Genomic DNA, 27,475 nt, shown 5'->3' on the forward strand with positions numbered 1-27,475 from the left:
AGATGATCCTGAAGCTTGGGATGCTTTGTTGAGAGAGAGAGAGAGAGAGAGGATCCTCCTTTTGTTTATGTGTAGGAGAAAGAGGCTATGCAGTAGAAAGTGCCCTGAGGTACTCCTGCATTGTTCACAAAGCTCAAAGAGAAGGTGTTATCTGGACACATAACATACAGTGAATGAGCAGAGAGAAAGCTGGCTGTCCAGGTACAGTAGGTTGCAGGTAAACCAAATGAAAGTAGTTTGTTTGTCTCAATGCCAAACACATTCAAAAGGTCTAGAAATGTCAAGAGTGACAACATGATTTTCCAAACCTTTCCAGTCACATGTCCAGTGGTTGGTGACATAAGCTAAATGGTCAGCCTTTTAGCTTACGTAGCATCATTTATTGCCAGGTGGATTCCGTTTCACTGAAAGGTTTATGTAAAGAAAGATCCTCTTTCAGATAAATTTTTTGAAATAATTAATTGTAAATAAGTGTGTATTTATGAATAAAAGTTGTGTGCTTACAGTGTTTCTATAATGAGCTTGTTTGTTTTAAGTTTGTTTACAAAATCACTAACTTCGAGCGGAGTATAGTAACCTCCAAAGGAAAGATGGTGCCTTTGTCTTTACAGGAGTTTAATTTTGATTGTAGTTTCATAAAATGTGAAGTGTGCTATATATATGTGATATATTTGTTAGATTATGCAGATAAATTATGTATATTTAAGGCAGATGAAAGGAGAATGAGTATGAAGTGTGATCTGAATGAAGACTTGATGAAAAGTGATGTATTGGTAACTGAAAGTGTTAGTAGAATGCCACAACAAGAATGAGTGCTTGTCTGATAGTAAAGAAGGACAGCATAAAAGAGCAATAAAAATTGGTTAAAAGGGTTTGAAAAAAACGAACAAACGATCTGCTGAACTTTACAATCAATGCTGCTGGAGGATAAAGAAATGAGTGCAGAGAATGAATATGATCAAGTAAGAAGCAATATGAAAGAGCAGGACAGTAAGAAAGAAGAAATTGAAGTGGTGGTTATGAACGAAGAAGTAAGTAGCATGAGTAGAGAGAGAAAGAGAGAACAAGTGTGCAATACAAACAGGGAAACAGAGAGGCTTTGACAGGGGAACACAGCATGAGAAAGGTTGATGCTCCAAGAGGATGTGAATGCATGTGTAGACAAAACGGAAAGGGATGACCTGGGATCAAGGGAAAACAGTTGGATTTGAAGAAAGTTCTAAGATGAATAAGGAGAAAAGAAAATGGCTAGAGTTAAGTATGGAGAAGTCATATCTAATAAGTGATATCAGTGAAACTTGCTATAGATATAGGAATGAGCTGTTATGTTTGTATACAAATGTTAGAGGTGTAAGAGGTGAGGCAAATGAAATCATTGCATTGATTGAATTTGTTCAACCAAGAATTGTTGGAATAAGTGAGACATGGTTGGATCAGGTGTCATCCTGGCAGGAATAGAGATGGGAGTGTGTGATGTGTTTCATGAAGATAGAAAGAGTAAAAATGGGAGGGGGGGTGCTATGGATGATAGAGAAAGAGTTATGTTCATACAAGGTAGAGATGCAAGAGGGGAAATAGTGCCAATGATTTTGAGGCAGTATAGTGTGAGATAGAGGTGAATAGAATGAAATACTCAGTCAGATATTGTTATAGACCTGGTAATGTGGATGGTAGTGATGACGAAATGTATATTAGCCAAGAAATCAAATTAGCCAAGCCAGTAAGAAAAGGGTCATCATTATGGGCAATTTTAATTATGGCAATATAGATTGGGATGATGAGATAGCAACTGATGGAAAGAAAATGAGTTTCTTGAGTTTTTGAGAGACAACTACCTCAGGCCATATGTAAGAGAGGGCACACGAGGAGTGACGGTCTTGGATTTGATCATATTATCAGAGGAAGTTATTTTAAATGAGGTGTTGAATCACCCTCCAGTTGGTGAGAATGAACAGGAAGTAATTACCTGGATGGTTGCTAACAGTGTGAGGAAAGAGTATGTGTGGAACTACAAGGCTGGTGATTATGAGAAGCTCAGGAGACAGCTTGCAGGCGTAGTATGGAATGAGGAGTTGATTGGAAAGGAGACCAGTGTGCTCGGGTGATATTCAAGAACTATCTAGTAGAAGCAATGTCTAAATGTATTCAAAGGGTCAGAAGAGGAGTGGTAATAATCAATTCCATGAGGACTAGAAAGAACAGTCAAAGAAGGTGACTTGGTTGGTAAGAGTAGCAAAAGTGAAGTATGAGCAGCAGTTAGCTAATGAAGCCAAAAATAATCCTAGGGAGTTCTTTTGATATGTATCCAGCAAAAAAAAAAAAAAAATGATTGGAGAAAATGGTATTCTCATTCATAAGAATGAGAGACCTTTATGAACTGCAATTACGGTTCATAAAGGTCTCTCATTCTTATGAATGTGACATCATGGAGAGTTTAAGAGCAGTTGATGATTATGAGAAGACTGCCTGTAAGTGGGCAAGAGATATATATGGGGAATTCAGCAAACTTGATGTTAATAAGGCTGAGGGACTTGATAATGTATCACCACGTATTTTGAAGGAATGTGGAAACGATTTGGAATGTGCCTTTGCATATTTCTTTAATATTAGTCTTGCAATGGGTCAAGTTGCAAAGGAGTGGAAAGAAAGTGAGATTGTTTTGCTTCATAAGGGATGTGACAGAACTCAAGCATCAAATTATAGGCCTATCTGTGTGTCAGTTGTTGTGGTTAAAGTGTTTGGAAAGGCTGTTGAGAATTAGGATCCAGAATCGGTTTGACAACAATGGTATTATCTTTGATGGACAGTATGGATTTGCCAAAGGGAGATCATGTTTTTGTAGTCTACTTACTTATTACAATAAGGTGACTGCTTCGTTGGACAAAGGAGATGAATACACAGCAGTATACTTATATTTTGCAAAGGCTTCTGTTAGATTACTTCATGATAAGTTGATAGTCAAACTAGAGCAGATGGTTGGATATTAGATTAACATTGTGGATCGGAGATTGACTATCTGATAGGTATCTGCAAGTTGTGTATGGGTGGGGACAATATCCCGGAAGAGGAGAGTCACTAGTTGTGTGCCTCAGGGATCTGTTTTAAGGCCATTGCTGTATAACTTGTATGTTAATGATATTGGGAAAGATTTGAATGGGATATTCAGGTGTTTACAGATGACACAGAGTTTTGACGAACTATGAGGAGTAGAGCAGATGCTATTGCCTTGTCCTAGGTTCGATTCCCGTCAACGATGTGAGGAGCTTAAGGATCTTCCTCAGCCATAGCCGAGTTAGCCAGTCTTGGGTATGGGCAGCAGGGTTTTTTCCCCCAGTTTATCTTGGGTTTTTCATCCCGCAAACAGACAAACCAGCCCCACGAACACACACACACACGGATTACAGTCATGAATATCACCCTTAGGGGGGAATGCAGAAGAGGAGTGGTGAACCGGCTGCATTAATACACCCAGTAACTTTTCATTAGGAGGGGGACTCAACTCGTCCTAGGACGGACGAGAGGGATAGGATAGTTTTCAATAGGATGAAAAGATGTTGGAAAGGATCCAGTGGCAACTGACTAAGGTAATTTCATTTCCATACAAATAAATAACGGAAAAACTCACGTAGAAATATTATTTAATAGTAAATTATTATTTAATATTATTTACTATTAAATAATATTTCTACGTGAGTTTTTCCGTTATTTATTTGTATAGTTATGTCTACTCACGGTTTACCTCTTTTAAAACTTAGTTTCATTTCCGGAATGTTGAATATTAGGATAGGTTGAGGAGATGCAATTTATAGTCTTGTGGATAAGAGGAAGAGAGGTGATATGATAGAGACATACAAGTTAGTAAGGGGTTGTTATAGGATCAGTGTTGAAGAGGTTTTTCATAAAATGATGGGAAATCAGGGGAGAATGTCATCCCTGGAAGCTTTATAAAGTGAGTGTGAACAAAGGAGTGAGAAGTAGGTTTTTTAGCATGCAGAGTTGGGAATGATTGGAATGCTTTGCCTGAGATTGTGGTGTCTACAGAGAATTTGAACGTGTCTAAGGCATAGTATGATGTGCTGCGTGTATGACAAAGTGACCTCCTAGATGAATCTCTGAGTCCGTGGAGTCTTAGGATAATGATAGTAATAATAATGTTTTTTCTCTGACATCATCCCATGCTCTCCTTATCCAACATCAGCAATTAATATTTTGTTCTTTGTATGCTTTGGTCTCTCAGCCTCAATGTTACATTAGAGTACCTCAAATGACCTGCTATCCACATTATCCCTGCCTTGCTAATCTCCTAGTCTTTTTGACAGCAGTTCATATATCATTACAGTACCCTTTCCCTGCCATATTTTCTCTTTCTTCTTTGAAATTGCTGTATTCTCACATGTTATCCCTGTAATAATATAATCTGCTGTTCAGTTAGTGCTTACCAATGTTTAACTATTGACAGAGTTGCACTAACGATGCCACCCCTCCCCACCTCTTTATTCCTGATACGTCTGGCATTAGTATGCATATAAACTGTAATGTATCCTCCTGGACTTTAAGCTAACTTAAAATTGTGTTCTGACTATTACATTCAATTTTTCTACATGATAAACCAATTCTTCATTTTCAGTTATTGTCACACTTACTCCCTCCTCATAGGTTTCAGCAAACTTATCCACCTACATCCTTCTGCAGTTGCTCTAATTTTCTTAACTTTTTTCCTTCCATAATCTGAGTGATCAAAATTCTCAAGACACCTATCTTCGAATCCATTTAAGTGCAAGCCATCCATGTCGCAGTAGTCTATCATTTTTCCATCCTTTAAAACAATGAACCTTCTGATATAGGACATATAATTGTACTTCATTTCTCCAACCCTTTAATATTAGAGTGGCAAATTGCTTTCTCAGAGTGGTTGAATAAACAGTAGATTACTGTATAAGTCTTTTTGTTCATCAGATTCGATCCATAGGTCTACAAATTCCATTCTATTCCTTCTGCTTAACTCACTTCTATCATAGCTTGGAGCAGACTTGGTCTTTACGCTCTTGCTCCTCTTCATTACTTTTTCCAGTAACTCTTTCTTATATTCTCTTGTGCAATTTTTTTTTTTCACCTTTTAAGTCATTAGTGCCAACCAAAACAATAAACTCTTTTATCTAAACTTATTTTGTATCCTGATGACTTCAGTAATACCATCATCATCAAATTCCTGACATGTACCCTCAAGGGGGTGTACAGGATATGATAGTACTACAAGAAAAAAATTACATCATTACTAACTTCCTATCTACAATTTTCCTCCAAATCAGTCTGTTACTTGTCAAGACTCCAACATTATCAGATCTTATATTTCTGTCATCTAAGGCACTTTGTACTGTACCAATCCACCTATATCTTGGTCTTCCTCTGTGTCGTTTTGCTGCCAACCTGGCAGAGAACACTTGTTTTGCTAATCTTTCTTCGCCCATTCTGTTTAAGTGGCCATACCACCTGAAATTAGCTCTGCTAAACGCATTCCTGGATGCAGACAATGTCAAGTTCTTTCCTAATATCCTCATTTTTAATATGATATTGCCATTGACGCCATCTGTTCATGCCTATAACCTTTCTGAGGACTCTCATATCTGCGGTCTCTAGTCTTTGGTCAAGTGTTTTACTTCTGACCCAGCTCTCAGATCCATAAGTTAAAACTGGTTTGAACACCATCTTGTATACAGCTTATTTAGTGTTCCGACTAATTTCTCTCTTATTCCATATGAATTTATTCAATTGACTTCCCACCATACCAGCTTTGCTGATTCTGTTGTCTATTTCTATATTTAATTTACCATCTTCACTAAAAATTGTAGATACCAGGTAAACAAAATTGTTGTGCTCTCCTTAAATACTCCTCTTGTCATAGAATCAGTATAAAAATTTTCTCTTTACTTTCCTTCTCTCGCTTAGTTATACTTTCTTGTTTCTTACCTAGTACTTCATGCCTTTTTCTCGGCTTTACCATTTGTTTGATGTTTCTGCAGTTCTGTTTTTTGTGATTTGTCCTGTGAAGGACTCCATGTAAATGCATTATTTCTTTCATAAAGTTCTCTTAACCTACCACTTCACTTTCGATAGTAACATTTTGTGTACTTTTTTTTTCCTGCTACAGTATTCTTCTTCTTCTTCCCTTCAGGTATTAGGCCTACTAGCCTGTTATGGAGCTATCTTTAGCCCTTGTTAGCCATACCTGTCCCAAGGATCAGGTGGCTAGCCCTATGCCTGCTATTGTGTCCTATGTCTGTAGCTGCATGTGTTTACTGGGCCCATTTGCCTGCTTGCAGGAGGAAAAACCCCAGACAAACTGGGGAGAAAAACCCTGCAGTCTATGCTCAAGACCGGCTAACTTGGCTATGTCTGAGAAAGATCCTTGAACTCCTCATGTTGGCGACAGGAATCAAACCCAGAACACTTCTTTCCCAGGCATATTGTTGTGAAGCACATAGCCACTCAGCTGACCTACAGTATTCTCTACTCCATATATTTTTTGTCATGTATTTTACTCTTTCAACACAACCTGCACTCACTCTCAAAATGAATTTTTGATGAGTACTTCTCATACAACTGCACCAAACAAAATCTCAAATGCTACAACCCCAAGAAAGAAAAAAAAATTTTTTCCTTGGCTGCCATTGTTCTATCACTCATTAGTGCAGACTAACAATATCAACTTTGATATAAAATATACAAGTTTTTCTTAAAATCTGAACAACTCAATCTGTGACACTTATAAAAAATAAACTAAGCATCTACAACAAATTATCCTCACTGTTAAGTCATTTTTTTAATATTCTTTATCTTTCTTTCACAATTTAGCTAGGAATCAGTGGTAATGTATTGAGGCTATTCGATCTGTGAAAGCACTTATATAAAATTGACATATTGCACTTGAATGGATTTGGAATCAAATGTCTGAAGAAAATGTGTTGCTTAGCAAGAGATGCAAAGTACAAAATCATGAAAATTAGAATTACTGAAGGGAGAAGGGTTTGGCTAACTGTGTTGTTTTTATCTACCTTTTGTGTATATCTTTATGCAGTCTGACATCTTAATCATTCATTATTACAATTACAATTAAAATTGCAGTCTGGAAAAGAAAGTTTTCTCTCTCTCTCTCTCTCTATCTATATATATATATATATAGATAGAGAGAGAGAGAGAGAGAGAGAGCGCTTATATATAAAGAACACTATATATATATATATATATATATATTGTGATTGTTAATTTTTACTCGGTAAAAAATATTATAAATTATTTTAAATGACTGATACCGAGAGATAAAGAGGTGACATGGTTTATTTAAAAAAAGATACTACTAGTTTACTAGTTTCGTTGAGTGGATCAACTTCTTCAGGTATCACAATAAAAGAAAAATACAAAAAATAACAGACTTAAAAATTGCATTAACAGTACTAATACAAAAGATTTGTACTAGTACTGTTTTTGTACTGTTAATGCAATTTTTAAGTTTATTTTTTGTATTTTTCTTTGATTGTGATACCTGAAGAAGTTGATCCACTCAACAAAACTAGTAAACTAGTAGTATCTTTTTTTAAATAAACCATGTCACCTCTTTATCTCTCGGTATCAGTCATTTAAACTAATTTATATATATATATATATATATATATATATATATATATATATATATAGTGTTCTTTTTTTTTTTAATTTCTAATATTTCTTCATAATTTTGCATAGATATCAGAAATTAAAGGAAAACAAATGTCCTGATCTAACTTAGCACAGGAGATTGTATTCTCAAGAATATATATTGTTCCACAGATCAAGTCACCTTGATGAGGAATGGCTGAGAGGATTCATAGGTGAGTGACCAAGCTTGTGAATGGTCTGTGGAATACACCCTATGAAGATAGTAAGTTTTTGGTGATAAGCAGAAAAGAGGGAACGTGATAGAAACATTAAAGTTATTAAAAGGATATTATTTCTGTGAAAATTCCCATGTTACTCCTCTAAGTAAGTATTATTTTTATGACTATTTAGCCTATTTATGTTTAGGAGTACCTCCTTTTTCATAAGGTATGTGAACTATTTTTATAAAAAAAAAGTTCACATATCTCTTGCCTCACCAATAATTCTCCCACATCTCTCAAACCCCACCTTTCATTCAGTTCATACTTCCTTCCTTCAGCAATGAATGTATATCGCCATACACCGGGATGCCACTGAAAAAGAAGACAGCCAACAACATCCCACAAAGGTATGTCCGGTTTTTCTTTCTATATATTCCTCATATATCTGTCCTTATAAAACATTAGTAATGTCCAAAAATTTGAGTAAAATGCCAATGACATTATAAAAAAAGGGGTACGCCTAAACAAAAATAGGCTAAATAGCGATAAAAATAATAGTTACTAAAAAAGGTTTTATAGTATTGATACAGAGGAAGTTTTTCAATGAGCAAGTGGATGAGTTGAATAGGTTGCAGAGTCTGTTGTGGGAACTTTGTCCATGAGTACTTTCAAGGAGAGGTATAATAGGTATTATGTGGATAGTCTCAACCTCATACAATTAGTTTTCAAAATCCATGGGATAATAATATTTGCTAAAAAAAATCGAAATGGATTAAAAAACTATACTAAATGAGCACCCTCACCTAATGGTCACCAAAATCAGTGGAATACAATGTTTAAGTATGCATCTGTTTCCAAGTTCATTTACATAAAAAAAAAAAAAACATTAAGATTATATTAGACGTAGCCAGGTTTTTCTGCTAGAAAGTAAATTATACTCGATAATAAATTAAATTCTAATTTTTATCCTTTACTTTTCCCTATTCATAAATGAATAAATGATGATGATGATCCCTTACCCAATTATGAGCAAACAATTTGCTGGTGAAGCAGCCTCTTGACTAGGATACTTGTATATGGAGGCACATGACTTCACAAGATTTCCCCATTATCCCATAATGCAGAGCACACCAGGATCTCATTAATGGGAGATAGAACTAGCTTCCCTGACGAAACCTTAAAGATTGAAACCAGTCTGGGTTACTTTTACCATAATGCACAGCAATACAGACATCTGAGAGGAAGTGTGTGTCATGCAATTTTAGGATACTAGGACATTATGTTAAATCATCACCTCAATTTACAAATAGACTCATCGTGACATTCCTTCATGTACAAACTTAGTTTTTTCTCATACGTAGTTAAAGAATAAAAACAATAAAATAATTTCTTGTCATGTATAAACATGGTTGTGCTCATCAAAATTCTTCCAATAATTAATGTTATATATGTTTTTTTGCTATCTATTTCAATTTTTGAGTATCTCTTTGTGCCATTAAGTTTTTGGCATGAAAGTATGTAAAATGTAACTGAAGCCTGAAATTGGTTTTTTTTTTGAAGGACTGAGAGGACTAGATATCATTCAAATTTTCATATTATAAATAAATAACTATGATTTGTCACATATATTTGATCATTACTTGGTTACATATTTATTTAGTTTGCCAGTGGTATTCAAATTTTGAGAGTTTATTTATAGTATATTCTACAAAGATGTTGGTTTGTAATATGAATCTTATCTTTATACTATTATGTGTCAAACTTAATTTTTTTTTTTTTTTTTTTTTACTAAATTATTTTCTATCCTGTGAACTTCAGTTTTATTTCAGAATTACATTTTAGAAAATGTTTATCATATATATTACATATGAATATTTTTAGGGCTTTAGCAAAGAGTGGAGATGGACCAATAACTCTTCCTCCATCTGATGGTTGTGGGGAACAAGGGTAAGTAAGTATAGTCAGAACTTAATTATTTTTTATTATAACAAAATAACAATTGGAAAGAAATGGTATATTGAAAACGTTTGTGTTCTTTATTGATTATTTCCAATAATAATGCACTCACTACTGAATTTGAGCACTATAAATTAAAGATACCAAGAAATTATATTCTTGGTTTAATCCTTTATCCAAGTGTAAGTAAACAAAGTTTGCGCCTGAAGTAATTTCAGGACTGGGCAACTCTTATATAGACATTAATGACTTTACATCACATGCCTTACTATGGTTTCGACCTTTATTGAGGTCTCATCATTGGGAGCCAGACTCAGAGGTGATAATAAGGTTGAAGTTGTGCAGATTAGCCAAAAGGTGTCATGACTTATTATTAAAATACTCTGGATTAGAGATAGATATTGGTTGTACTTTATTATAGTATAACCAAGTGGAAAAACTTCCAATATCTATCTCTTATCCACAGTATGTTAATAATAAGGTGTGACACCTTTTGGCTACTCATATATGGAAATATGACTTCTGTAATTGATACCAAGGTTGAAAAATAACGAAGTTTGTGCACTTTAGGAAGGCCATAAATATGTGGGATGAGTGTGATGAATTTAAAAATAATTGAAATAAACTGTCTCAACAAATTGAGTGTACCACAATGGACAGTCCTATCACTATTTTGGTTGATTACTTTATGGAGCACTTAGAGGACTGAATTTTTAACACTCATTTTACACAAATTATGGACTCTACAACTGTGTTATAAATAATTATTTTAATTTCCCGACGTTTCGACCTTCATATTAAGGTCATCATCTGGAGTACACACATACACACACACACACACACACATATATATATATATATATATAGATAGATATACACAGAGACAAGCTAAATTACATAGTATACTGAAGAGACAATGATTTGATCAACAGTTATTCTACTTGCTTGATCTCTAGTGAATATAAAATTACAATAAATAAATGAAATAAAATAAGTTAACTATATCAAAGCTATATTCTATTTAAGACAACATTAGAGAAACATTCTTTCATATTGATAGTTTTGTTACAGTGAAAATGATGCCCTAATTTAACATGACAATTGTTATATTAGGTTTAGGATCCTAGATTACCTGGTGGTTCTATTGAAAATTAACTCTTAGGGAGAAAGGTTAAGTGGGTAGAATATGTGCCTTCCATATGTTTGGGATTTTTAGACCATCATTATTGTTAAGATTAGGGTAATTGATAAGACCTCACAAGCCTCCTTAAATTTATGTTCATACCATGTTTTGGTGTGATGTAAACAAGAGGTGCTTTTCCATTCATTTCTATGTAAACTGTTCAGGACATGATCAGAAAGACCAGCTTGACCATAGTTATTATATTTAACATGTCATTTATGTTATTATATTTAATATGTCATTTATGTTATTATATTTAATATGTCGTTTGTAAACAAAATCAAAAACATCACACACTGGAAAAAGATGATTTATTAGGGAGTTTTAATGTCTCTGCCCTCGTCACAAATCTCCCAGTCAATGACACAATTACAGGATCCTATTACAGGACAGATTCCCTCCCAATATCACAACACTCTTTGTGCATGTACTTCATTCTGGCTGTTTTGTGTGGCAAAACACTTTCTACCTACAAAAAAGAAGGCACAACCATGGGCTCACCATTTCCCCCCCCATTGCTAACTTTTACATGGAACATTTTGAGCAACATGTAGATTCGTCTCCTTTAAAACTCGAAGTCTGGCTTAGATACGTTGATGATGTTTTCGCCATCTAGCCGCATGGCCGCCAGACACTAGACAACTTTCCTTGGCCACTTAAACAAACAACACAAATACATACAATTCACAATCGAGATCGAAAAGCAGAACTCACTTCCGTTTCTAGATATACACTGTCACGCATCTTCCAGAAGAAAGACGTGTGACAAGTGTATATCTTCACTGTTAACCGGTAACCGACACATACTGGCCAATATATACACAAAAACTCCTACCACCACCCAACACATAAAAACTTAAAAACCGGGCTTTGAAGATTTGCTCCAATGAACAAGCACTTAAAGATGAATTAATAGTTATCAGCAGTTATTTTTGAATTTTATTCAAAAAATTATTTTTTGAATAAAAATTAAAGAACATGGAAACAGGGCTGCAGAGAGGCATTTCAGGCCATCCCCAACTGAGAAAATGATGTAGAAGTGGTTTCAAGTGTCTCTTCATTTAGCTCTGGAGTTGAATTTCTGGGTTTTGACGAAAAAGATTAAAAGGTGGGTACTATTTCCTAGTTAGATTAGGTATTTGTTGAAAGTAGACCTACTTATTACTTTATATTTGAAATACTGTAAATTCATTATAATATTCAGTGATAAAGCTTTTTTTCCTAAAAATGCGTACAAAAAAGGGGGTGCGTCTTATATGCCGGCAAATATGGCATTTATTGTAATTTTATTTTCACTAGAGATCAGGCCTGTAGAATAACCGTTGATCAAATCATTATCTGTTCAGCATACTATATGGAATGTAATTTAACTTGTCTTTGTGTGTATATATATATATATATACACACACACTCCAGATGATGACCTTAATAGGAAGGTAGAAACATCGGGAAATTAAAATAATTATTTATAACACGGTTGTAGAGTTCATAATTTGTGTAATAAAATGAACGCTGATCACTAACTTGTCTTTGTGTGTATATATATATGTGTATATATATATACACACACACTCCAGATGATGACCTTAATAGGAAGGTAGAAACATCGGGAAATTAAAATAATTATTTATAACACGGTTGTAGAGTTCATAATTTGTGTAATAAAATGAATGCTGATCACCGTATGACACTAAAGGAAAGGAAAAAGAATTATTAACACCATAATAAATTTAGTTTAATCCTTGATCCAAGTGTGAACAAACAAAGTTTGCACCTGAAAATATCTTCAGGACTGAGGAAAGGTAGTGCAACACCAGGCAACTCAGAGCAAAAGTGGACCAAGCTATTATCACTCCTATCTCAGTATCTCCCATAATGCAAAACACATCTCATGCACCTGGTGTTGCACTACCTTTCCTCAGTCCTGAAAATATTTTCAGCTGCAAACTTTGTTTGCACACACTTGGATAAAGGATTAAACTAAATTTATTATAGTCTAACCAAGAGCAAATAAACTTTCAACATCTTTCTCTAAATCCAGAGTAATTTAATAATAAGGTGGCACACCTTTTGGCAACTCCTATAGGTAAAGATGACCTCTCCATTGCTTCTGCCTTGGTATCTCCACCTCTGGGCCTGACTCCCACTGACGAGACCTCAATAAAGGTCAAAACCGGTCTGGGTAGTGGCCCCTTTCCTCAATGCATAACATTATACATATCTGCAAGGAGATATGTTTTGCATTATGGGAGATACTGAGATAGGAATGATGATAGCTTGGTCCACCTTTACTCTGAGTTGCCTGGTGTTGCACTACCTTTCCTCAGTCCTGAAGATATTTTCAGGCGCAAACTTTGTTTGCTCACACTTGGATAAAGGATTAAACTAAATTTATTTTAGTCTAACCAACTGCAAATAAACTTTTCATCAAAAAATTATTAACACCATTTCTTCTTGACCTCATATCCTCATATTTGGCTATATTTTGTTGATGATTTCTTTGCAATCTTGTCCCACTCTGAAACAGAACTACTTCAGTTTTTTGACAAAATTAACTCTTTATACACTCACACTAAGTTTACTATTGAGCATGTGTAAACGGGGGGGGGTCTTTATTTATTTATTTATTCTACCGGCTGCATCATTGTAAATGGGGGGGTGCTGTTTTATTTATTAATTTTATTATTCTTTTTATATCTTATTTTTTTATTATTACCTTATTATTTTCTTTATCTCTCTATCTTATCTCTTTATATCTCTGTATCCACTCATATATATATATATAATCTCCTCCAGAGATTTTTAATAAAAAATAAAAACACCTTGTTGCAACTTCTATAGGTAAAGTTGATAAGGCTCCCTATTACTATAACCTTGGTATTTAGGGTCTAGCTACTCACTGAGGAGACCTCAAAAAAGGTTGAAACCGGTCTGGATAGTGACCCCATCCATAATGCATTGCAGTATATACATCTTCTAGTGAGATGTGCTTTACATTATGGGAAAATACTAAGAATAGTGATCAGAGCTTTACCCACCTTTATAATGAGTTGCCCTGGTGTTGTACCATCTTTAGACTTGAACCTTGTTTCAGGCACAAACTTAATTGTTTGCATACTTGGGATTAGGAGTTAAAATAACTTGGTTATCCTAATATACAATATCCCCAAGTTAAAAAATTTATTACATATTTATATATACATAATAATTATTGCACGTTAATGCAATAATTATTATGTACTTCTAACTATTCTTCCTTATCACTCTTTAATATCTCTTATGCTCTACTGCCTTCTGCACTTGCCTTCTTATTCTTTGAACACCAGAAAATTTATTTCATTAAAAGCTGTGCCACTGATGTCAGTTTTCTAGTAATAAGAAGTGTAAAATGCATCCAGTAGTTTTCTTATTACATTCAAATTACCCCAATTAATTATTATCTCTGCAGTCATGTCTACTATCTATCCTTTACTATCCTTTCTCCTGGGTTCCCGCTAATAGGCTGTAATATTTTGTCGGAACAGTGCATCAAGAAATTAAGTGTCAGGCGACACTATTAATATTCAAACAACAAATTTAATTCACATGAAACAATTTACACTAAGTTTGCAGTAATAAAATAAAACATCTCAATTCAAATCTATATAAATCAATTAGCTAAATTCCCCCTTTTACTCATTATATCTCATGATTAACTAGTTTTCTTATTATAACACAAATCATTTGCATTGAGCATTGGTACATATTACTTAACTGTTAGCTCCTAATTATCATGCACATAGATCAATCTTTTACACACAAATGCTCCTTCCTTTCTGTGCTGGAAATATTCTATAGGCAAACAGTTACACTCTGACTTATTACGCATACAAATTCTTGACAATTATTTATTTTCTAATCTTCAACTGTTAATTATGCCTATTTATGTCAGCCTCTACTTTACAGTCCACTAATAAAAGTTCTCCTAAAAACTCAAAAGAATTGGAAAAACAGATACACTCACTTTGGTGGCGACTACCATCTATGGATCTGGCTTCACACTGGAATTCTGTTCCTTTTTCTTCCATGTCAGGTTTTCTTTCCCCCCTTTATGCCAGCGATAGATTTACTGACGCTTCTGGGATGCTCTGTCCTGCCGCACTTCGGGTGAAGAATATCGGCTTGTGGAATGCTTGCATGCGCGTTGGACTAACGGAGCAATTTCTTCCCTCGGACAACAGCTCCCGGCAAAGATTTGTCAATTCCTCATCAAATATCAGCTTTGCCTGGTGGATCGACTCCCGTCATCTTTCTCTTAGATCACTGGCATGATTTTTCCTGAAGTCGCATTCCCGATGGCGTACATATGATGGATAACTACCAATGACCTCTGGATCACCGATGAAAATTTCTGGAACCGAATCCTTCGATCTTTTCGGCAATACCTTTTATTCACTCACTTATGAATCCTTGCATGGAAATATGGGACCCCCGAACATTTCGATGAAATCCCTTGATCCTTTCAGACTGACCCTTCCTTTGTTTTTCTCCAACTCTCCCTAAATCCTATTCGTTCTGGCAGTGGACATTTGTTTGAAGCTTTTGTCGGTTCACCTATCACTGATCTTGAGCATTTGCATGTAGAATACACACACAAAATTTGATGTCCTTACATGGAGCTAAAAATACACTGTTTACTAGTGGCAAGGTATTGCCTTAATCCTACACCTTCTAGAATATTCCCTTATTTGGTAGAGAGCATATACATTTCCCATAGGGATTATTTACATTTAACAAATGTCTATGTACAGGTTACAGTTCTTACTTGGTTTGACCTTGGTAAAATTTTATGTAAAAATGCCTAGTCTTTACGGAGCTACATAAATATTTTTACACATGAATCTAATGGGAAGATATTCTTCCCATTAGATTCATGGGAATCTAATTAGAACAGGTCCCAAAGGAATGGATAGATGATGGAAAATTGTTCTGCTTGTGATAAGATTGTAGGTGATAAGACTAAGGCTTCTAATTATAATCCAGTTCTGATTGTCTGGAGTTGTGGTCAAGGTGTTGGGGAAGCTAGTGAGGACAAGGATTCAGAACTGGATGGAGAGCAATAGAATTCTCTTTAATGGACAGCATGGATTTGCTAAAGGAATATCGTGTTTTAGCAATCTGCTTACTTATTTTAACAAGATGACAAATACATTGGACAAGGGATGACAAATGCATATACAGTAATATATTTAGATTTTGCCAAGGCTTTCCATAGATTGCTATGTGACAAACTATGCTCCTTTTCAGGTTATCTTGGAAGTAGCGGAATAAGTTACATTTCCAACTTTTCTTACTGTTCCTACTATAAGCTTACACTGCATAAAATAGTATCTTAAATTTTTTATATTATCACATCGTTTGGTGCTTTGTATATAATTATTTTACTACTTCCTAACATGTCAATGCTATAATTATATGTTTCATACCATTAAATTGTTACAAGGAACTTATTTTTGAAAAATGCAATTAATTATCTATCACGTGGTCTCTGCCAACCACTGCCAAGTAACAGCAAACTAATATCTTGCTACCTTCAGAAACAGTACTATATTTCTTTACTTCCAAGATGGTAGAGCCTCTGCTACTAATGGCTCAGTTAAGTAAGTTTGAGCGCAGTTAGTAGTTGGAAGGGGACCAATCGTTTGATGCTGTTGGCACACTCTCCCTCGATGAGTGTTTGGACTCCCTGCAGGTGTCAAATAATAATAATAATAATAACCTGAAAAAGAGAATAGAGTTAAATTGGAATAGATGGGGTTGGATAGTAGATTAGTGCCTTGGATTGGAGATTAGCTTTCTGATGTTGTGTATGGGGGTAGCAATATCTCAGAAGAGGAGAATCACTAGTGGTATGCCCCAAGTGTCTGGGTGGTTGGAATGCGTTGCCTGAGAGTGTGGTGAATGCAGGGAACTCATTTAAGTTGAGGTATGATGAGCTGTGCATGTGAGAGTGGGACCTCCCACGATGGGATTAAATGATGACATACAGTTGTTTGCAGATGATGCAAAGTTGGGGAGAGGTATGAGAAGTAAAGCAGATGTTGTAGCTTTGCAAGAGGACCTAAACAGACCATCTTAATGGGCTGGTGTGTGTGTGGGGGGGGATGTCAGTTTAATGTTGCAAAGTGTAAAGTTTTAAAATTTGGGAATCAAAGATGGAATGCAGAGTATAGGATTGGTGGAGATATTTTAGAGGAGGTGGGAGGAGATGAAAGATCTGGGGTTAATGGTGGATAGCAACTTGAAATTTTGTGAATATTTTGCTAAAATTGTGAGGACAACACAGTGGATTATGCGAATAATGCAGAGAACTCTGATATGTAGAAATAAGAATATTGATTCCATTGTATAAGACTTTGATCAAGCCATATATGGATTACTATGCACATATTTGGTTGTCAGGTTTTCAGAAGGATGATGAGATGTTAGATGAATAACTAATGTTAAATTGGTTAGTCATCTGAGATGACTAACCAATTTAGTTAGTCATCTGAAATGACACTAAATTGGTTTCTGGCCTCTGTAATGTGGAATATAAGGACAGATTGAGAGAATACAAATTATAGAGAATAGATGGAAGATGGGCGACATAATCGATAAGTTACTAAAGGGATAATTACAATATTAATGTTGATGAGATTTTTCATAGAATATCTAGAGATGGGGAGAATGAGAGGCCATTCCTAGAAGGTGTATAAGGTGGGGGGTGAGCAAAGAAGGTGAGGAGTAATTTTTTGCATAGAGAATGGTGGGTGGTTGTAATGTATTGCCTGAGAGTGTGCCGAGTGCAAGACATTGAATGCATTTAAGTTGAAGTATGATGAGCTGTACATGTGAGAATGGGACCTCCCATAATGAGTCTTCTGACTCCATGGTGTGCTGATAATAATTTAAAAGGAATGTGTTTTAAAATTTCTAAATGGGATTTTCCAGGAAAAAAATTTTAAATTAAATTAAAGAAGGAAGCTCATAAAGTTAAGAAATATAATTATTTATAGAGCCATAAATATCAGAAAATAAAAGACACAAATAAAACTTTAAATCATCATGCTTCTCATGAACAGTAAAAAAACTTATTTTTTTTTATGATGCAGTTGGTAACCATTTGTACAATGGACTAGTTGCTGTTTAAATCAACTACTAAATTGAACTTTTTTATGCATATGATACAGGATACAGTTTTATTTTTATATACTTAGACATTTAACATCTAGAAAGATAAAATTTATTCAAACTCCAATATGTTTCATCGAGTGTTACGTGAAGGTTGTGAAGAAGAGAAGAGATCAGCTAACTACAGTCAAAACATGAATCACAAGATATGTGTCACGTAGCATGTGCTTACTGTCTTGGTAACAACTGAATTGATAGGAGATTGCACTGCTAGAGTTCAAAGGAACAAATTTGAATTGGAACAGATGGGGTTGGATAGTAGATTAGTGCCTTGGATTGGAGATTAGCTGTCTGATGTTATGTATAGGGGGTAGTGATATCTCAGAAGAGGAGAATCACTAGTGGCATGCCCCAAGGGTCTGGGTGGTTGAAATGCATTGCCTGAGGGTGTGGTGAGTGCAGGGAACTCATGGTAACAACTGAATTGATAGGAGACTGCACTGCTAGAGTTTAATGGAACAAATTTGAATTGGAACAGATGGGGTTGGATAAAAATTAAATAACCTAATCAATACTTTTAAAAGAATTATGAACAGTTAATGGTGATCACCTCCCAGAACTTTGAGATTGGCATATAATCAGAACAGTTAAGATTTGGACAATGCATAAGGTTTTTTCACAAGTTTCAAGGAACAGATGATCAGATTTAAATCTGCTAGAATGAAGATCTTGCTTTTCTTTCCCATCCCTTACGAAATAAATAAAGTCAACATGAACAGGGTGCTTGATAGAGCTGCACTAAATTTTTCGAGTCTGACAGATCTGACTTTCCATACCATTGACACAGAGTTCTTTTGAACCAAACTGAGATTCTTCATTCTAGTAGATTTAAATTTCATTGTCTGTTCCTAAAAACTTTGCAATATTATCATATCTTACCTGCTTTGATTGCATTTGAATCTCAAAGTTCTGGGAAGGGATCACAATTAACTGTTAATAATTTTATTTTAAATTATTTCATTTTTAATTTAAATAGTGCATTCTGCTGTCAACTCAACTGGGATCAATACACATGATATGTAACTCATTTCTTGTGAAGTGATCACAATTAACTGTTAATAATTTTTTTAATTATTGATTAAATTATTTACTTTTTAATTTAAATAGTGCATTCTGCTGTCAACTCAACTGGGATCAAGACAGAAGCTAGTAAGAGCACATGATATGTAACTCATGTCTTGTGATTCATGTTTAGAATGTAGTTAAAGGTCTTCTGTTTTCTCCCTGATGATGTCCATATGATATTAGATGAAATATATATATTGGAGTTTTAATAAATATTCTACCCTATCTACTGATAATTGTCTGGCTGCCCCTGTTATTTCAAGTTATGGAACAGTCTAGGTTTGTTAATAACATAAAAACGGTGTACATATAGTACAAAGCAGTATTTCATCATAGCAGTCGAATACAGGTGGTATGGCAACACAACATGAACTCAGTGACTTCGAGAGCAGTGTCATCATGGGCTATCACATTGGTGGCACTCAGCTGGAGCATCCAAAATCAACAGTTGATGTAATTAACAAATGGAGATGTTCTAGCATCACTAGTGCAGGAAAACAGCTGGGATGGCTACCAAAAATGACCAACAGGGAAGAGGAGGGTATTAAAATGGGGAGGGGGGGGGGCATGCAAAAACTGGATACAATAGGCACAGACCATCCGTGATTAGTTTCAGAGCACCATGTGGTGAGACTAATACTGTACAAAAAGAACTCCATTTACTGAGTTTCCACAGAACAGCAGCAAACTTGGTAGGTAGCCTATAGGCATCAGATCACCCAAGCAGCAGCACACAAGCCAAACATCACAACAACAAAAGGCAGCTCATCTGGCCTGGTGCAAACATGAGAATTGGACGATTGACCAGTTGAGGATGGTACTCTGGAGCAATGAATCAAGGTTCACCTGTTTCCAATCTGATGGCAGGGTGTGGATATAGAGGCTGCCTGGTGAATGCTTGTTACTTCAGTGTGTTGTACCCACAGTAAAGTTTGGTGGTGGTGGTGGTGGAGGAGTAATGGTGTGGGATGAATTCAGCTGTGGAGTGGGACTACTGGTTATTGTGTGTGGTTCCATGAAGGCTACTCAGTTCCTTGATATTCTGGATAATGAGGGTGTTGCCTACACCATGGAGTTTTTATGGAACTGACTTGTTACTCCCCATGCCAGAAAACTGCATCTGTTATGGAATGGCATGAAGAGATGGGTGTTAACTGACTGTCCTGGCATGTGCAGAATCCTGACCCCCAATCAAACAGCTATGGGATGAATGGGAGCGCTGATTGAGGTTCAGAGCAGTATGTCCTTGATCTGTCGTTGAAACTCAGTGCTGCTTTGATGGAGGAATGGAGACAAATTCAACTTGATGGCTGCCACAGATTGGTGGAAAGCCTCCTTCAAAAGGTTCAGGAGGTGATCAAAGCCAAAGGTGGACATTCCTGATACAGGGGGTCCTCATCCTACGTCGTCCTCGACATGCGTCGTTTCGAAAATACATTTCGACTTGAAGCAGTGCGACATAAAATTCAAACGTCTTGGGCGAACTTGTTTGTGAGTGCCGCGGAAGAATAGTGTTATGCGGCGTTTGTTTTGGGAGAGGTGGCGTCGCTTGGGTCCCAGCATACACTCTTTGGGTACCACATGCTTTCTGTACATCTGCTCTCTCACTTTTGTGTTTGTGTTTTTTTGTGACTTTTTTACCCTTCAATATGGCTCCCAAACGTAAGGCAGACTCTCCGATGGCAGTATGTCGAAGAAAAGGAAAGCCATTACATTAGAAGTGAAATCAGACATTATTAAAAGGAAGAAATGCCAACGAACATCGGCCGCACGTTGAACTTAAGTCGTACCACAGTCGGGACTATTTTCAAGGATAAAGTTCGCATCCTTGAATACGTGAAAGTACAGTTTCATTTGTCATTTTGGATTGTTCTCATTTTTATGTTTGTTTTTTTATTACAGTTTCATTTTTGTCATTTTTCTGTACTATACAGTAATTATGTTCACCCTTTCATTTTCCTATGCCCTAGTTCTGTTTCTTGATATATACTTATGACTTTAGGGTGTTTTAGATTAGGTAAGTAACTTAGGCTATGGTAATTCTGACTTGCACCGAAAATCGCCTTACGTCAGTCTGTAGGAACAGATCTCCGAAGTAACTCGAGGACCCCCCTGTATTAGGGTTTGCCTGCTGGTATCAAGTGTCTGGACAATTATTGGTAGATTGTGTATTTTTCCATTCACGTGTTAACCAAAGGAACTTGACATTGTTAGCATTCAGATGATCAGAGCTAATCTCAGGTGGTATGGTCACTTGAATAAACAGAAAGGAAGAGGAAAGGGGTTATCAGAAAACACTTGTTCTGATAACCCCTTTAGATTACACCTCTATTATCTGATCAATAATGGAATATGCTTCACTCATCTGGATGCAAACATCACAAACCAGTTTAGACAAGCTTATAAAAATTCAGAAAAATATAGCCTAGAATCATATGTGGACTAAGGAATACAATTCCTGGAAAAATAGCAGAATTCGAATCCAACCTTGTTCCTTTAAAAATTAGGTGACAAGAAAATCTTACTAAATTTGTAGAATAAAGAGCCAACCTTGCACATCATAGGACGAGTGAACTTTTTGAAAAGGTGGCAACCAACATACAGAATAAAGCAAAAATCAACAATGCATGAAATCATGGAAAATAAAATTCCCTTGGATTGTCCAAGTAAAATAGCCAACTACCCAGCATTTCCTCCAAATCAAGACAGGAAAAATGTAGTCATTATTTTGAAATATGGAAACATGAGAAAAAAGCTTAGAAAACCCTGAAATCTTGAGATCATTAGCTCTTTCAAAAACAATGAAATATGGACCTGACTCAATAAAGATCTACACAGATGACTCCAAAAATCCAAATTGCAAGTCTGGGAGTGGCGTACTCATCTATTGCTCTCAAAATATAGAACTAAAAACAACCATCAGTATAGGATGCACTCACACCATGCAGAATTAATAGCCATTAACACAGCACTGCAACATTTGGTGAAACTAAACCCAAAGGAATTTATATTTTTCACAGATTCCTTAGCATCCCTTCAAGCTGTTAAGAACTGTTACACTAGCCATCAAGAAATACTTAGATATATAGCAAAAAATATAAACAATCTACATAAGTATTCCGAAATAATTTTCCAATGGATTCCTTCCCATGTGGGATTAAAGGAAAATGAAACTGCAGATGAAGTAGCAAAAATGGCTGCAACATCAAGTGATACTACAGATTTTGATCTTTTTAAAACTACTCAAAAAGAAAATGTAAAAAGAATGATTCTCCAGGACATGACTCACCACTGGTATTCAGCAGAAAAAAAACAGGAGCCACCATCAACTCCAAGTTTAATTGCTTGCCACTACCATTATGAATAATATTCCTAAAACTAACTGAATATTTCTAAATGTGAACTTTATAACAACCCAGAAAAGGTGCTGTATAAAATACATGAATTTGACCCCTATGATCTGGTATTATTACACCAGATCATAGAGGTCAATCTGGTGTAATACCAGATCTGGTATTACACCAGATAATACCAGATCATAGATCATTGGATAAAAAAAATAAAAAAACTTTAGATAAAAAAGACCCAGAGGGATCTAAGACTTAGGTGGAAGTGATATAGTAAAAAAGTGCCTTAGAAGGCCAAAATATAACATCTGACAATATTGTTGTCCTGAGATAACATATTCATTTGGAATAAAATTCATAATATTGTAAATATTGCCCGTTTGGTTAGCCAAGTGGCTATGCTCTTCGCAACCATATGCCTGGGAAAGGAGTGTTCTGGGTTCGATTCCTGTCACTGACATGAGGAGATTAGGGTCTTTCTCAGACATTGCCAAGTTAGCCGGTCTTGGTGCAGACTTCTGGGTTTTTCTCCCAATTTATGTGGGGTTTTTCATCCCACAAGCAGGCAAACTGGCCTTGAGAACTCAACGCTTCTACAGACATAGAACACACCCTGAGGCAATGAACTAACTACCTTTTCCTTGTTTATGACTGCAGTTAAATGAATAGAAAAAACCTCAACACCACAAGGTAAAAGAGGAAAAAAGGAAGAAGAAGATATTGTAATATCCTGTATACCCCTACCCCCAAGTGTGCATTATCAGAAATTTGATGATTTTTTGAAAGAAATTTTCTGTGATATAATACTGTACACAACTGTAACCTTTAATCAGATAGATGTGGTCTAGACATATTGTTATATACTTAGTACACATTGTCCATCTGATTAAAGGTTACAGTTGCTTATAGTATTACAGATAATTTCCTTTTAAATTTAGAAATAGTTTTTCATATCAATCCGAAGGACAAGTGGTTGCAAAACTTATAGTACATCAGCACCAGGGTGCAGACAAGTGATCAAGAAGAAAGAAAGAAAGAACCTGTTTTTATTTTTTAAATAGCTGGAGGTTCTAATCCTTACAGAAAATTGTGTAGAAAATATTTTTTTTTTCTAAAGCACAAATGTACCATATTTACTCGAATATAACTCGCACTTTTTTCCCAAAAATGAAAGTTAAAAAATCATGGTGTGAGATGTATGCGGGGATTTTCAGAAACTAAATTTCAGGAAAAAAATAAATTGACATTTATAATTAACTCCTCAGTATTCATTATAATTGCTCATATTATTTATAAAATAAATTCATTTAAATTTTAATTATTTATGATATTTACTCAATTGACTGCTCACCTTCATCACATGATATATTGGAATCTTTAGACAGTTCTTCTGTAATTAAATTAAAATAAATAATTTCATTATCGCTTGCCCTTTTATCATTTTGGAATCATAAAATCACCATCATTTTAAAAAACTGAAAATGGGTGTAACTTACCCAAGAATATCCTTTGTGCTATTCTAAAAATCGATATTTTAAGTAATCGATTGTTTTACTCTATTCATATTCATTCTTGATTCTAAATGTCTATTCAATATTTATACGTTACTTGTTCAATTATACTTATTAAATTCTTGTCTTAACACCAAGTTCTTAATATACGTTGCCTTATTTAGATTCTTATTTTTAATGCTTTCATTCAACTTTAATCCCCCTTAAACACAAAACCTTCAGAACTAAGAAATTGCCTCTGGCTGGAGCCAATCTCCTTGTCTGAACTACTGGTGTTTTTCTATATCGAATTTTGAAAATTTATGTGTGTATCGACTGCGCCATCAAAATTCTTAGATAGGAGCTGAATAACTTTCCAAAGAAAAACACTCAGCAAAGCATGAAATTTTTCTCCTATACTTATTACTAAATCTAGCAACGCAAAATTTCTATCTATCAGTCGTGGCTACTTATTTTTCAAGGTCACACAGATTCGATTTTTATGAGCAGTGCATTGGTATGCAGGAATCAGGCAAATTATTTGACAAACAAAACAATTTATTCATGCAAATTGAATGTACATGAGAAGTTAATCACACAATTAATTCTCAAGCTCTATGCTTCTACAACAACTTATGTTTGGACTTATAATTTATCCTCTTAAGTAAACAATTCTCTGTTAACACTACTTGTCTATTGTACTACTTTAGCTATCGCTTAGTCACACAGAGAGCAATTTTGCACATGCTAAACAAAAGGCAGGCTTAGCTATTAAACAATGTTAAGCATATTAAATTTCACCTTAAATTAATGCTATTCTATCTCACACATCTGAACAAGTAAATTCAATGATTAGCTAAATGCCTACAGTCCTCAGGTATTATTAACATAAAAACTTTGGAGAAATCTCCATCACAAATTCCTCCTCTAGGAAAAACAATATTTTAAACCTTACTTTGTAATAGTCGTCTAGTCCTCTCTAATAGATTCTTGAAATCACTATCCTCCTTTACATTCCGATTTTTTGCTACACATGCAGGTACCTTTTTCCGAGATCGATGAGGTCAATTCATATTTTATAGAACTTCAGGAAACTTGGCGGCTGTAAATCCGGAACTTTTTCTTCAAAATTCAAACGAGTTATCTCGCACCTCTGGCGTCTCTTGGCTAGAACTTAGGTCTCTGACCTTGAATCGGCGTAACTTTCCCGAACCTGGAGCCAGAACACAATGAAGACAAACTTACTCTACCACAAACATCGATACAGCCTCTACTTTCAATGTGGCCATCTGCCAGAAGATGACTGACCTCTACTCCGGCTTGTGAAAAACCCCGCTGACGACTAAGGAAAACCACCTCCGACAACGAATACCAAAACTCTCTCTGTCCAACCCTTGTGATGACCTTGTATTCCCCTTTTATCTTGCTCATTTGACCTTGGGTCCTGCTATGATTTAATTCCCTTGGGTACTTCATGGGTCTACACCTGCCACCTTTATTGTCGTTGCATTAAGTCGGGAAACCCCGTACATACTTGACCTTCGCGATAGTGATTGCCTTAGGTCATAAGTTAGTCCGTCTGGAACTTTCCTTTGTTACAAGTAACTTTACACTTAACTTTCTTTGTTTTTTACAGAAATTTGGCAGTCACAATATTTACAGTTTACTCTAAATTATTTCCATACTATATAAACATAACAAATTTGCTAATTCGCCACAAGTATTTTGTATGGATTTTCATTTTCTAGTAAAATTGGCATATAAGGAATTGTTGTACAAAATCCTTCTATGCAAGATTTTACACTATCACTACTTCTGGTCTCGAGAACAGCATGTGCATTGTCAAGGTCATCTACCCAAATAACATCGTTTTCACTCCCATCCAGGGCATTAGAGATGCTGGTATTTAAAAAATACTTGGCAATCATGTCCCAAGCTCTCAATATCCAGTTACACAACAGTTCTAATGATGGTCTCTTAATCTTCCCTGCCAGAGTCAGGATGTAGCCACTGGCTGCCATCCACTCTGTGTAGAATTTTCATATGTAATCCTTAAATGGTTTTTGACTAATACTTCCATGGGCTGTAGACAAGGTGTAAGACCACCAGGAATAATGGCCACATTGGTCTTCACATTTAAAAGTTGTTTGTTTTACTATTTCAGGTCCTAAGTTTCCATGGAAATTATTCCTCACGAGGAGAGCTAGCCATTGAAATAAGGCCCCCTGGCCATTTGTCTGAAACTGTTATTATCCATTCTGGAATCATTGTAGTGTTCATCCACCCTTTTTCTTGAACTCTTGCATGAATTCCAGGGGGAAAATTTCCTCTTTGGCATTGTTTTCCTTTTGAATATTACATAAGGAGGCAACTTTCTTCCATCTGCAGTAATTGTGAGCGTAATTGTGCATCGCTGTTTTTCACTTCCACTTGTGTGCATTATGCCTCTTTTTTACTGTTTTCTGTTATCGTTGTTTGGTGCAGCATGTCGAAATTGAGGGGGGGGGCTTGATCGGCATTGGCTATTTGTGATAACATATAATTATTGCTCTTCCTAAGTTGAATCACATAGCAATGAAAATCCATCACTTTATCCTTGAAATCTTTCAGCATTCTATGGCAAAGGGATGACCTTCAACAAAGGGAAAGACTTTTCCTCTTCGTGAGTCTTGTGATCCAACCTCGGTTCACATACAGATCTGTGCGACTGATGCTTCGTTTTGTACTAATTCGTGCGCTTTGAAATGTAACATTTCGCATGAAACACAACAACCATCTTTATGCACACCTAACACATATTCAAATAACTTGTCCTCCATTGCGGGAAACTTTCTACGTGTAGGTCCTCAGAATGATGTTTTTGACTTATTGGTGTTTTATAATGCAAATTTCTGCTTACGCCAATATCACGCATTAAACTCAGTCACCATAAACTCTCCCTGCTACTCGATTTCCATGTTTATCTGCAAAAATCAATAATTTTAAGTTTAATGCCAGCACTGTAACCTGTATGTTTCTCCATATTTCAAGCAAAAATTACCAGTAATCTACAAGACTTGATGAACAATCCTTCACGAATGACTAATGAGAAGTGAAAGCAGAGCATGAAACGGACAGCAATGGTAGGCCGATAGAGATAGCACAGCTATGAAAATGTGCATATGATTGGTGTGATATTAACAAAAGATTGCATGACTCAATAACAAAGGCAAGCCGATGATTGTTGAGTTGAAGTGCTAATGCTCTTCAACCGAATTCCAAAATATCTGAAACTGCCATAACAACATTCACTATCTATTTCTTAAACTTTTTAATTTCTTTTTTTGCAAAGTAAAATCAAGTGTGTGAGATATACACAAGGGTGAGTTG

At 35.5% G+C, this 27,475-nt stretch overlaps 1 protein-coding gene across 1 annotated transcript in view; it reads left to right on the top strand.

Annotated features, from left to right (window-relative positions):
• LOC150110175 (uncharacterized) overlaps window positions 1–27,475 on the top strand; it is a 525,668-nt gene that overhangs the window by 178,446 nt on the left and 319,747 nt on the right. The window contains exon 9 of the mRNA XM_090391921.1: window positions 9,735–9,800. Within this exon, the coding sequence (XP_090248047.1) occupies window positions 9,735–9,800 (66 nt within the window). The remainder of the gene's footprint in view (window positions 1–9,734; window positions 9,801–27,475) is intronic.

Source organism: Typopeltis vanoorti, chromosome 1 (genome assembly GCF_054136105.1).
Source record: "Typopeltis vanoorti isolate ZY-2024b chromosome 1, IOZ_Tvanoo_1.0, whole genome shotgun sequence".
Classification (NCBI taxonomy): Eukaryota; Metazoa; Arthropoda; class Arachnida; order Uropygi; family Thelyphonidae; genus Typopeltis; species Typopeltis vanoorti.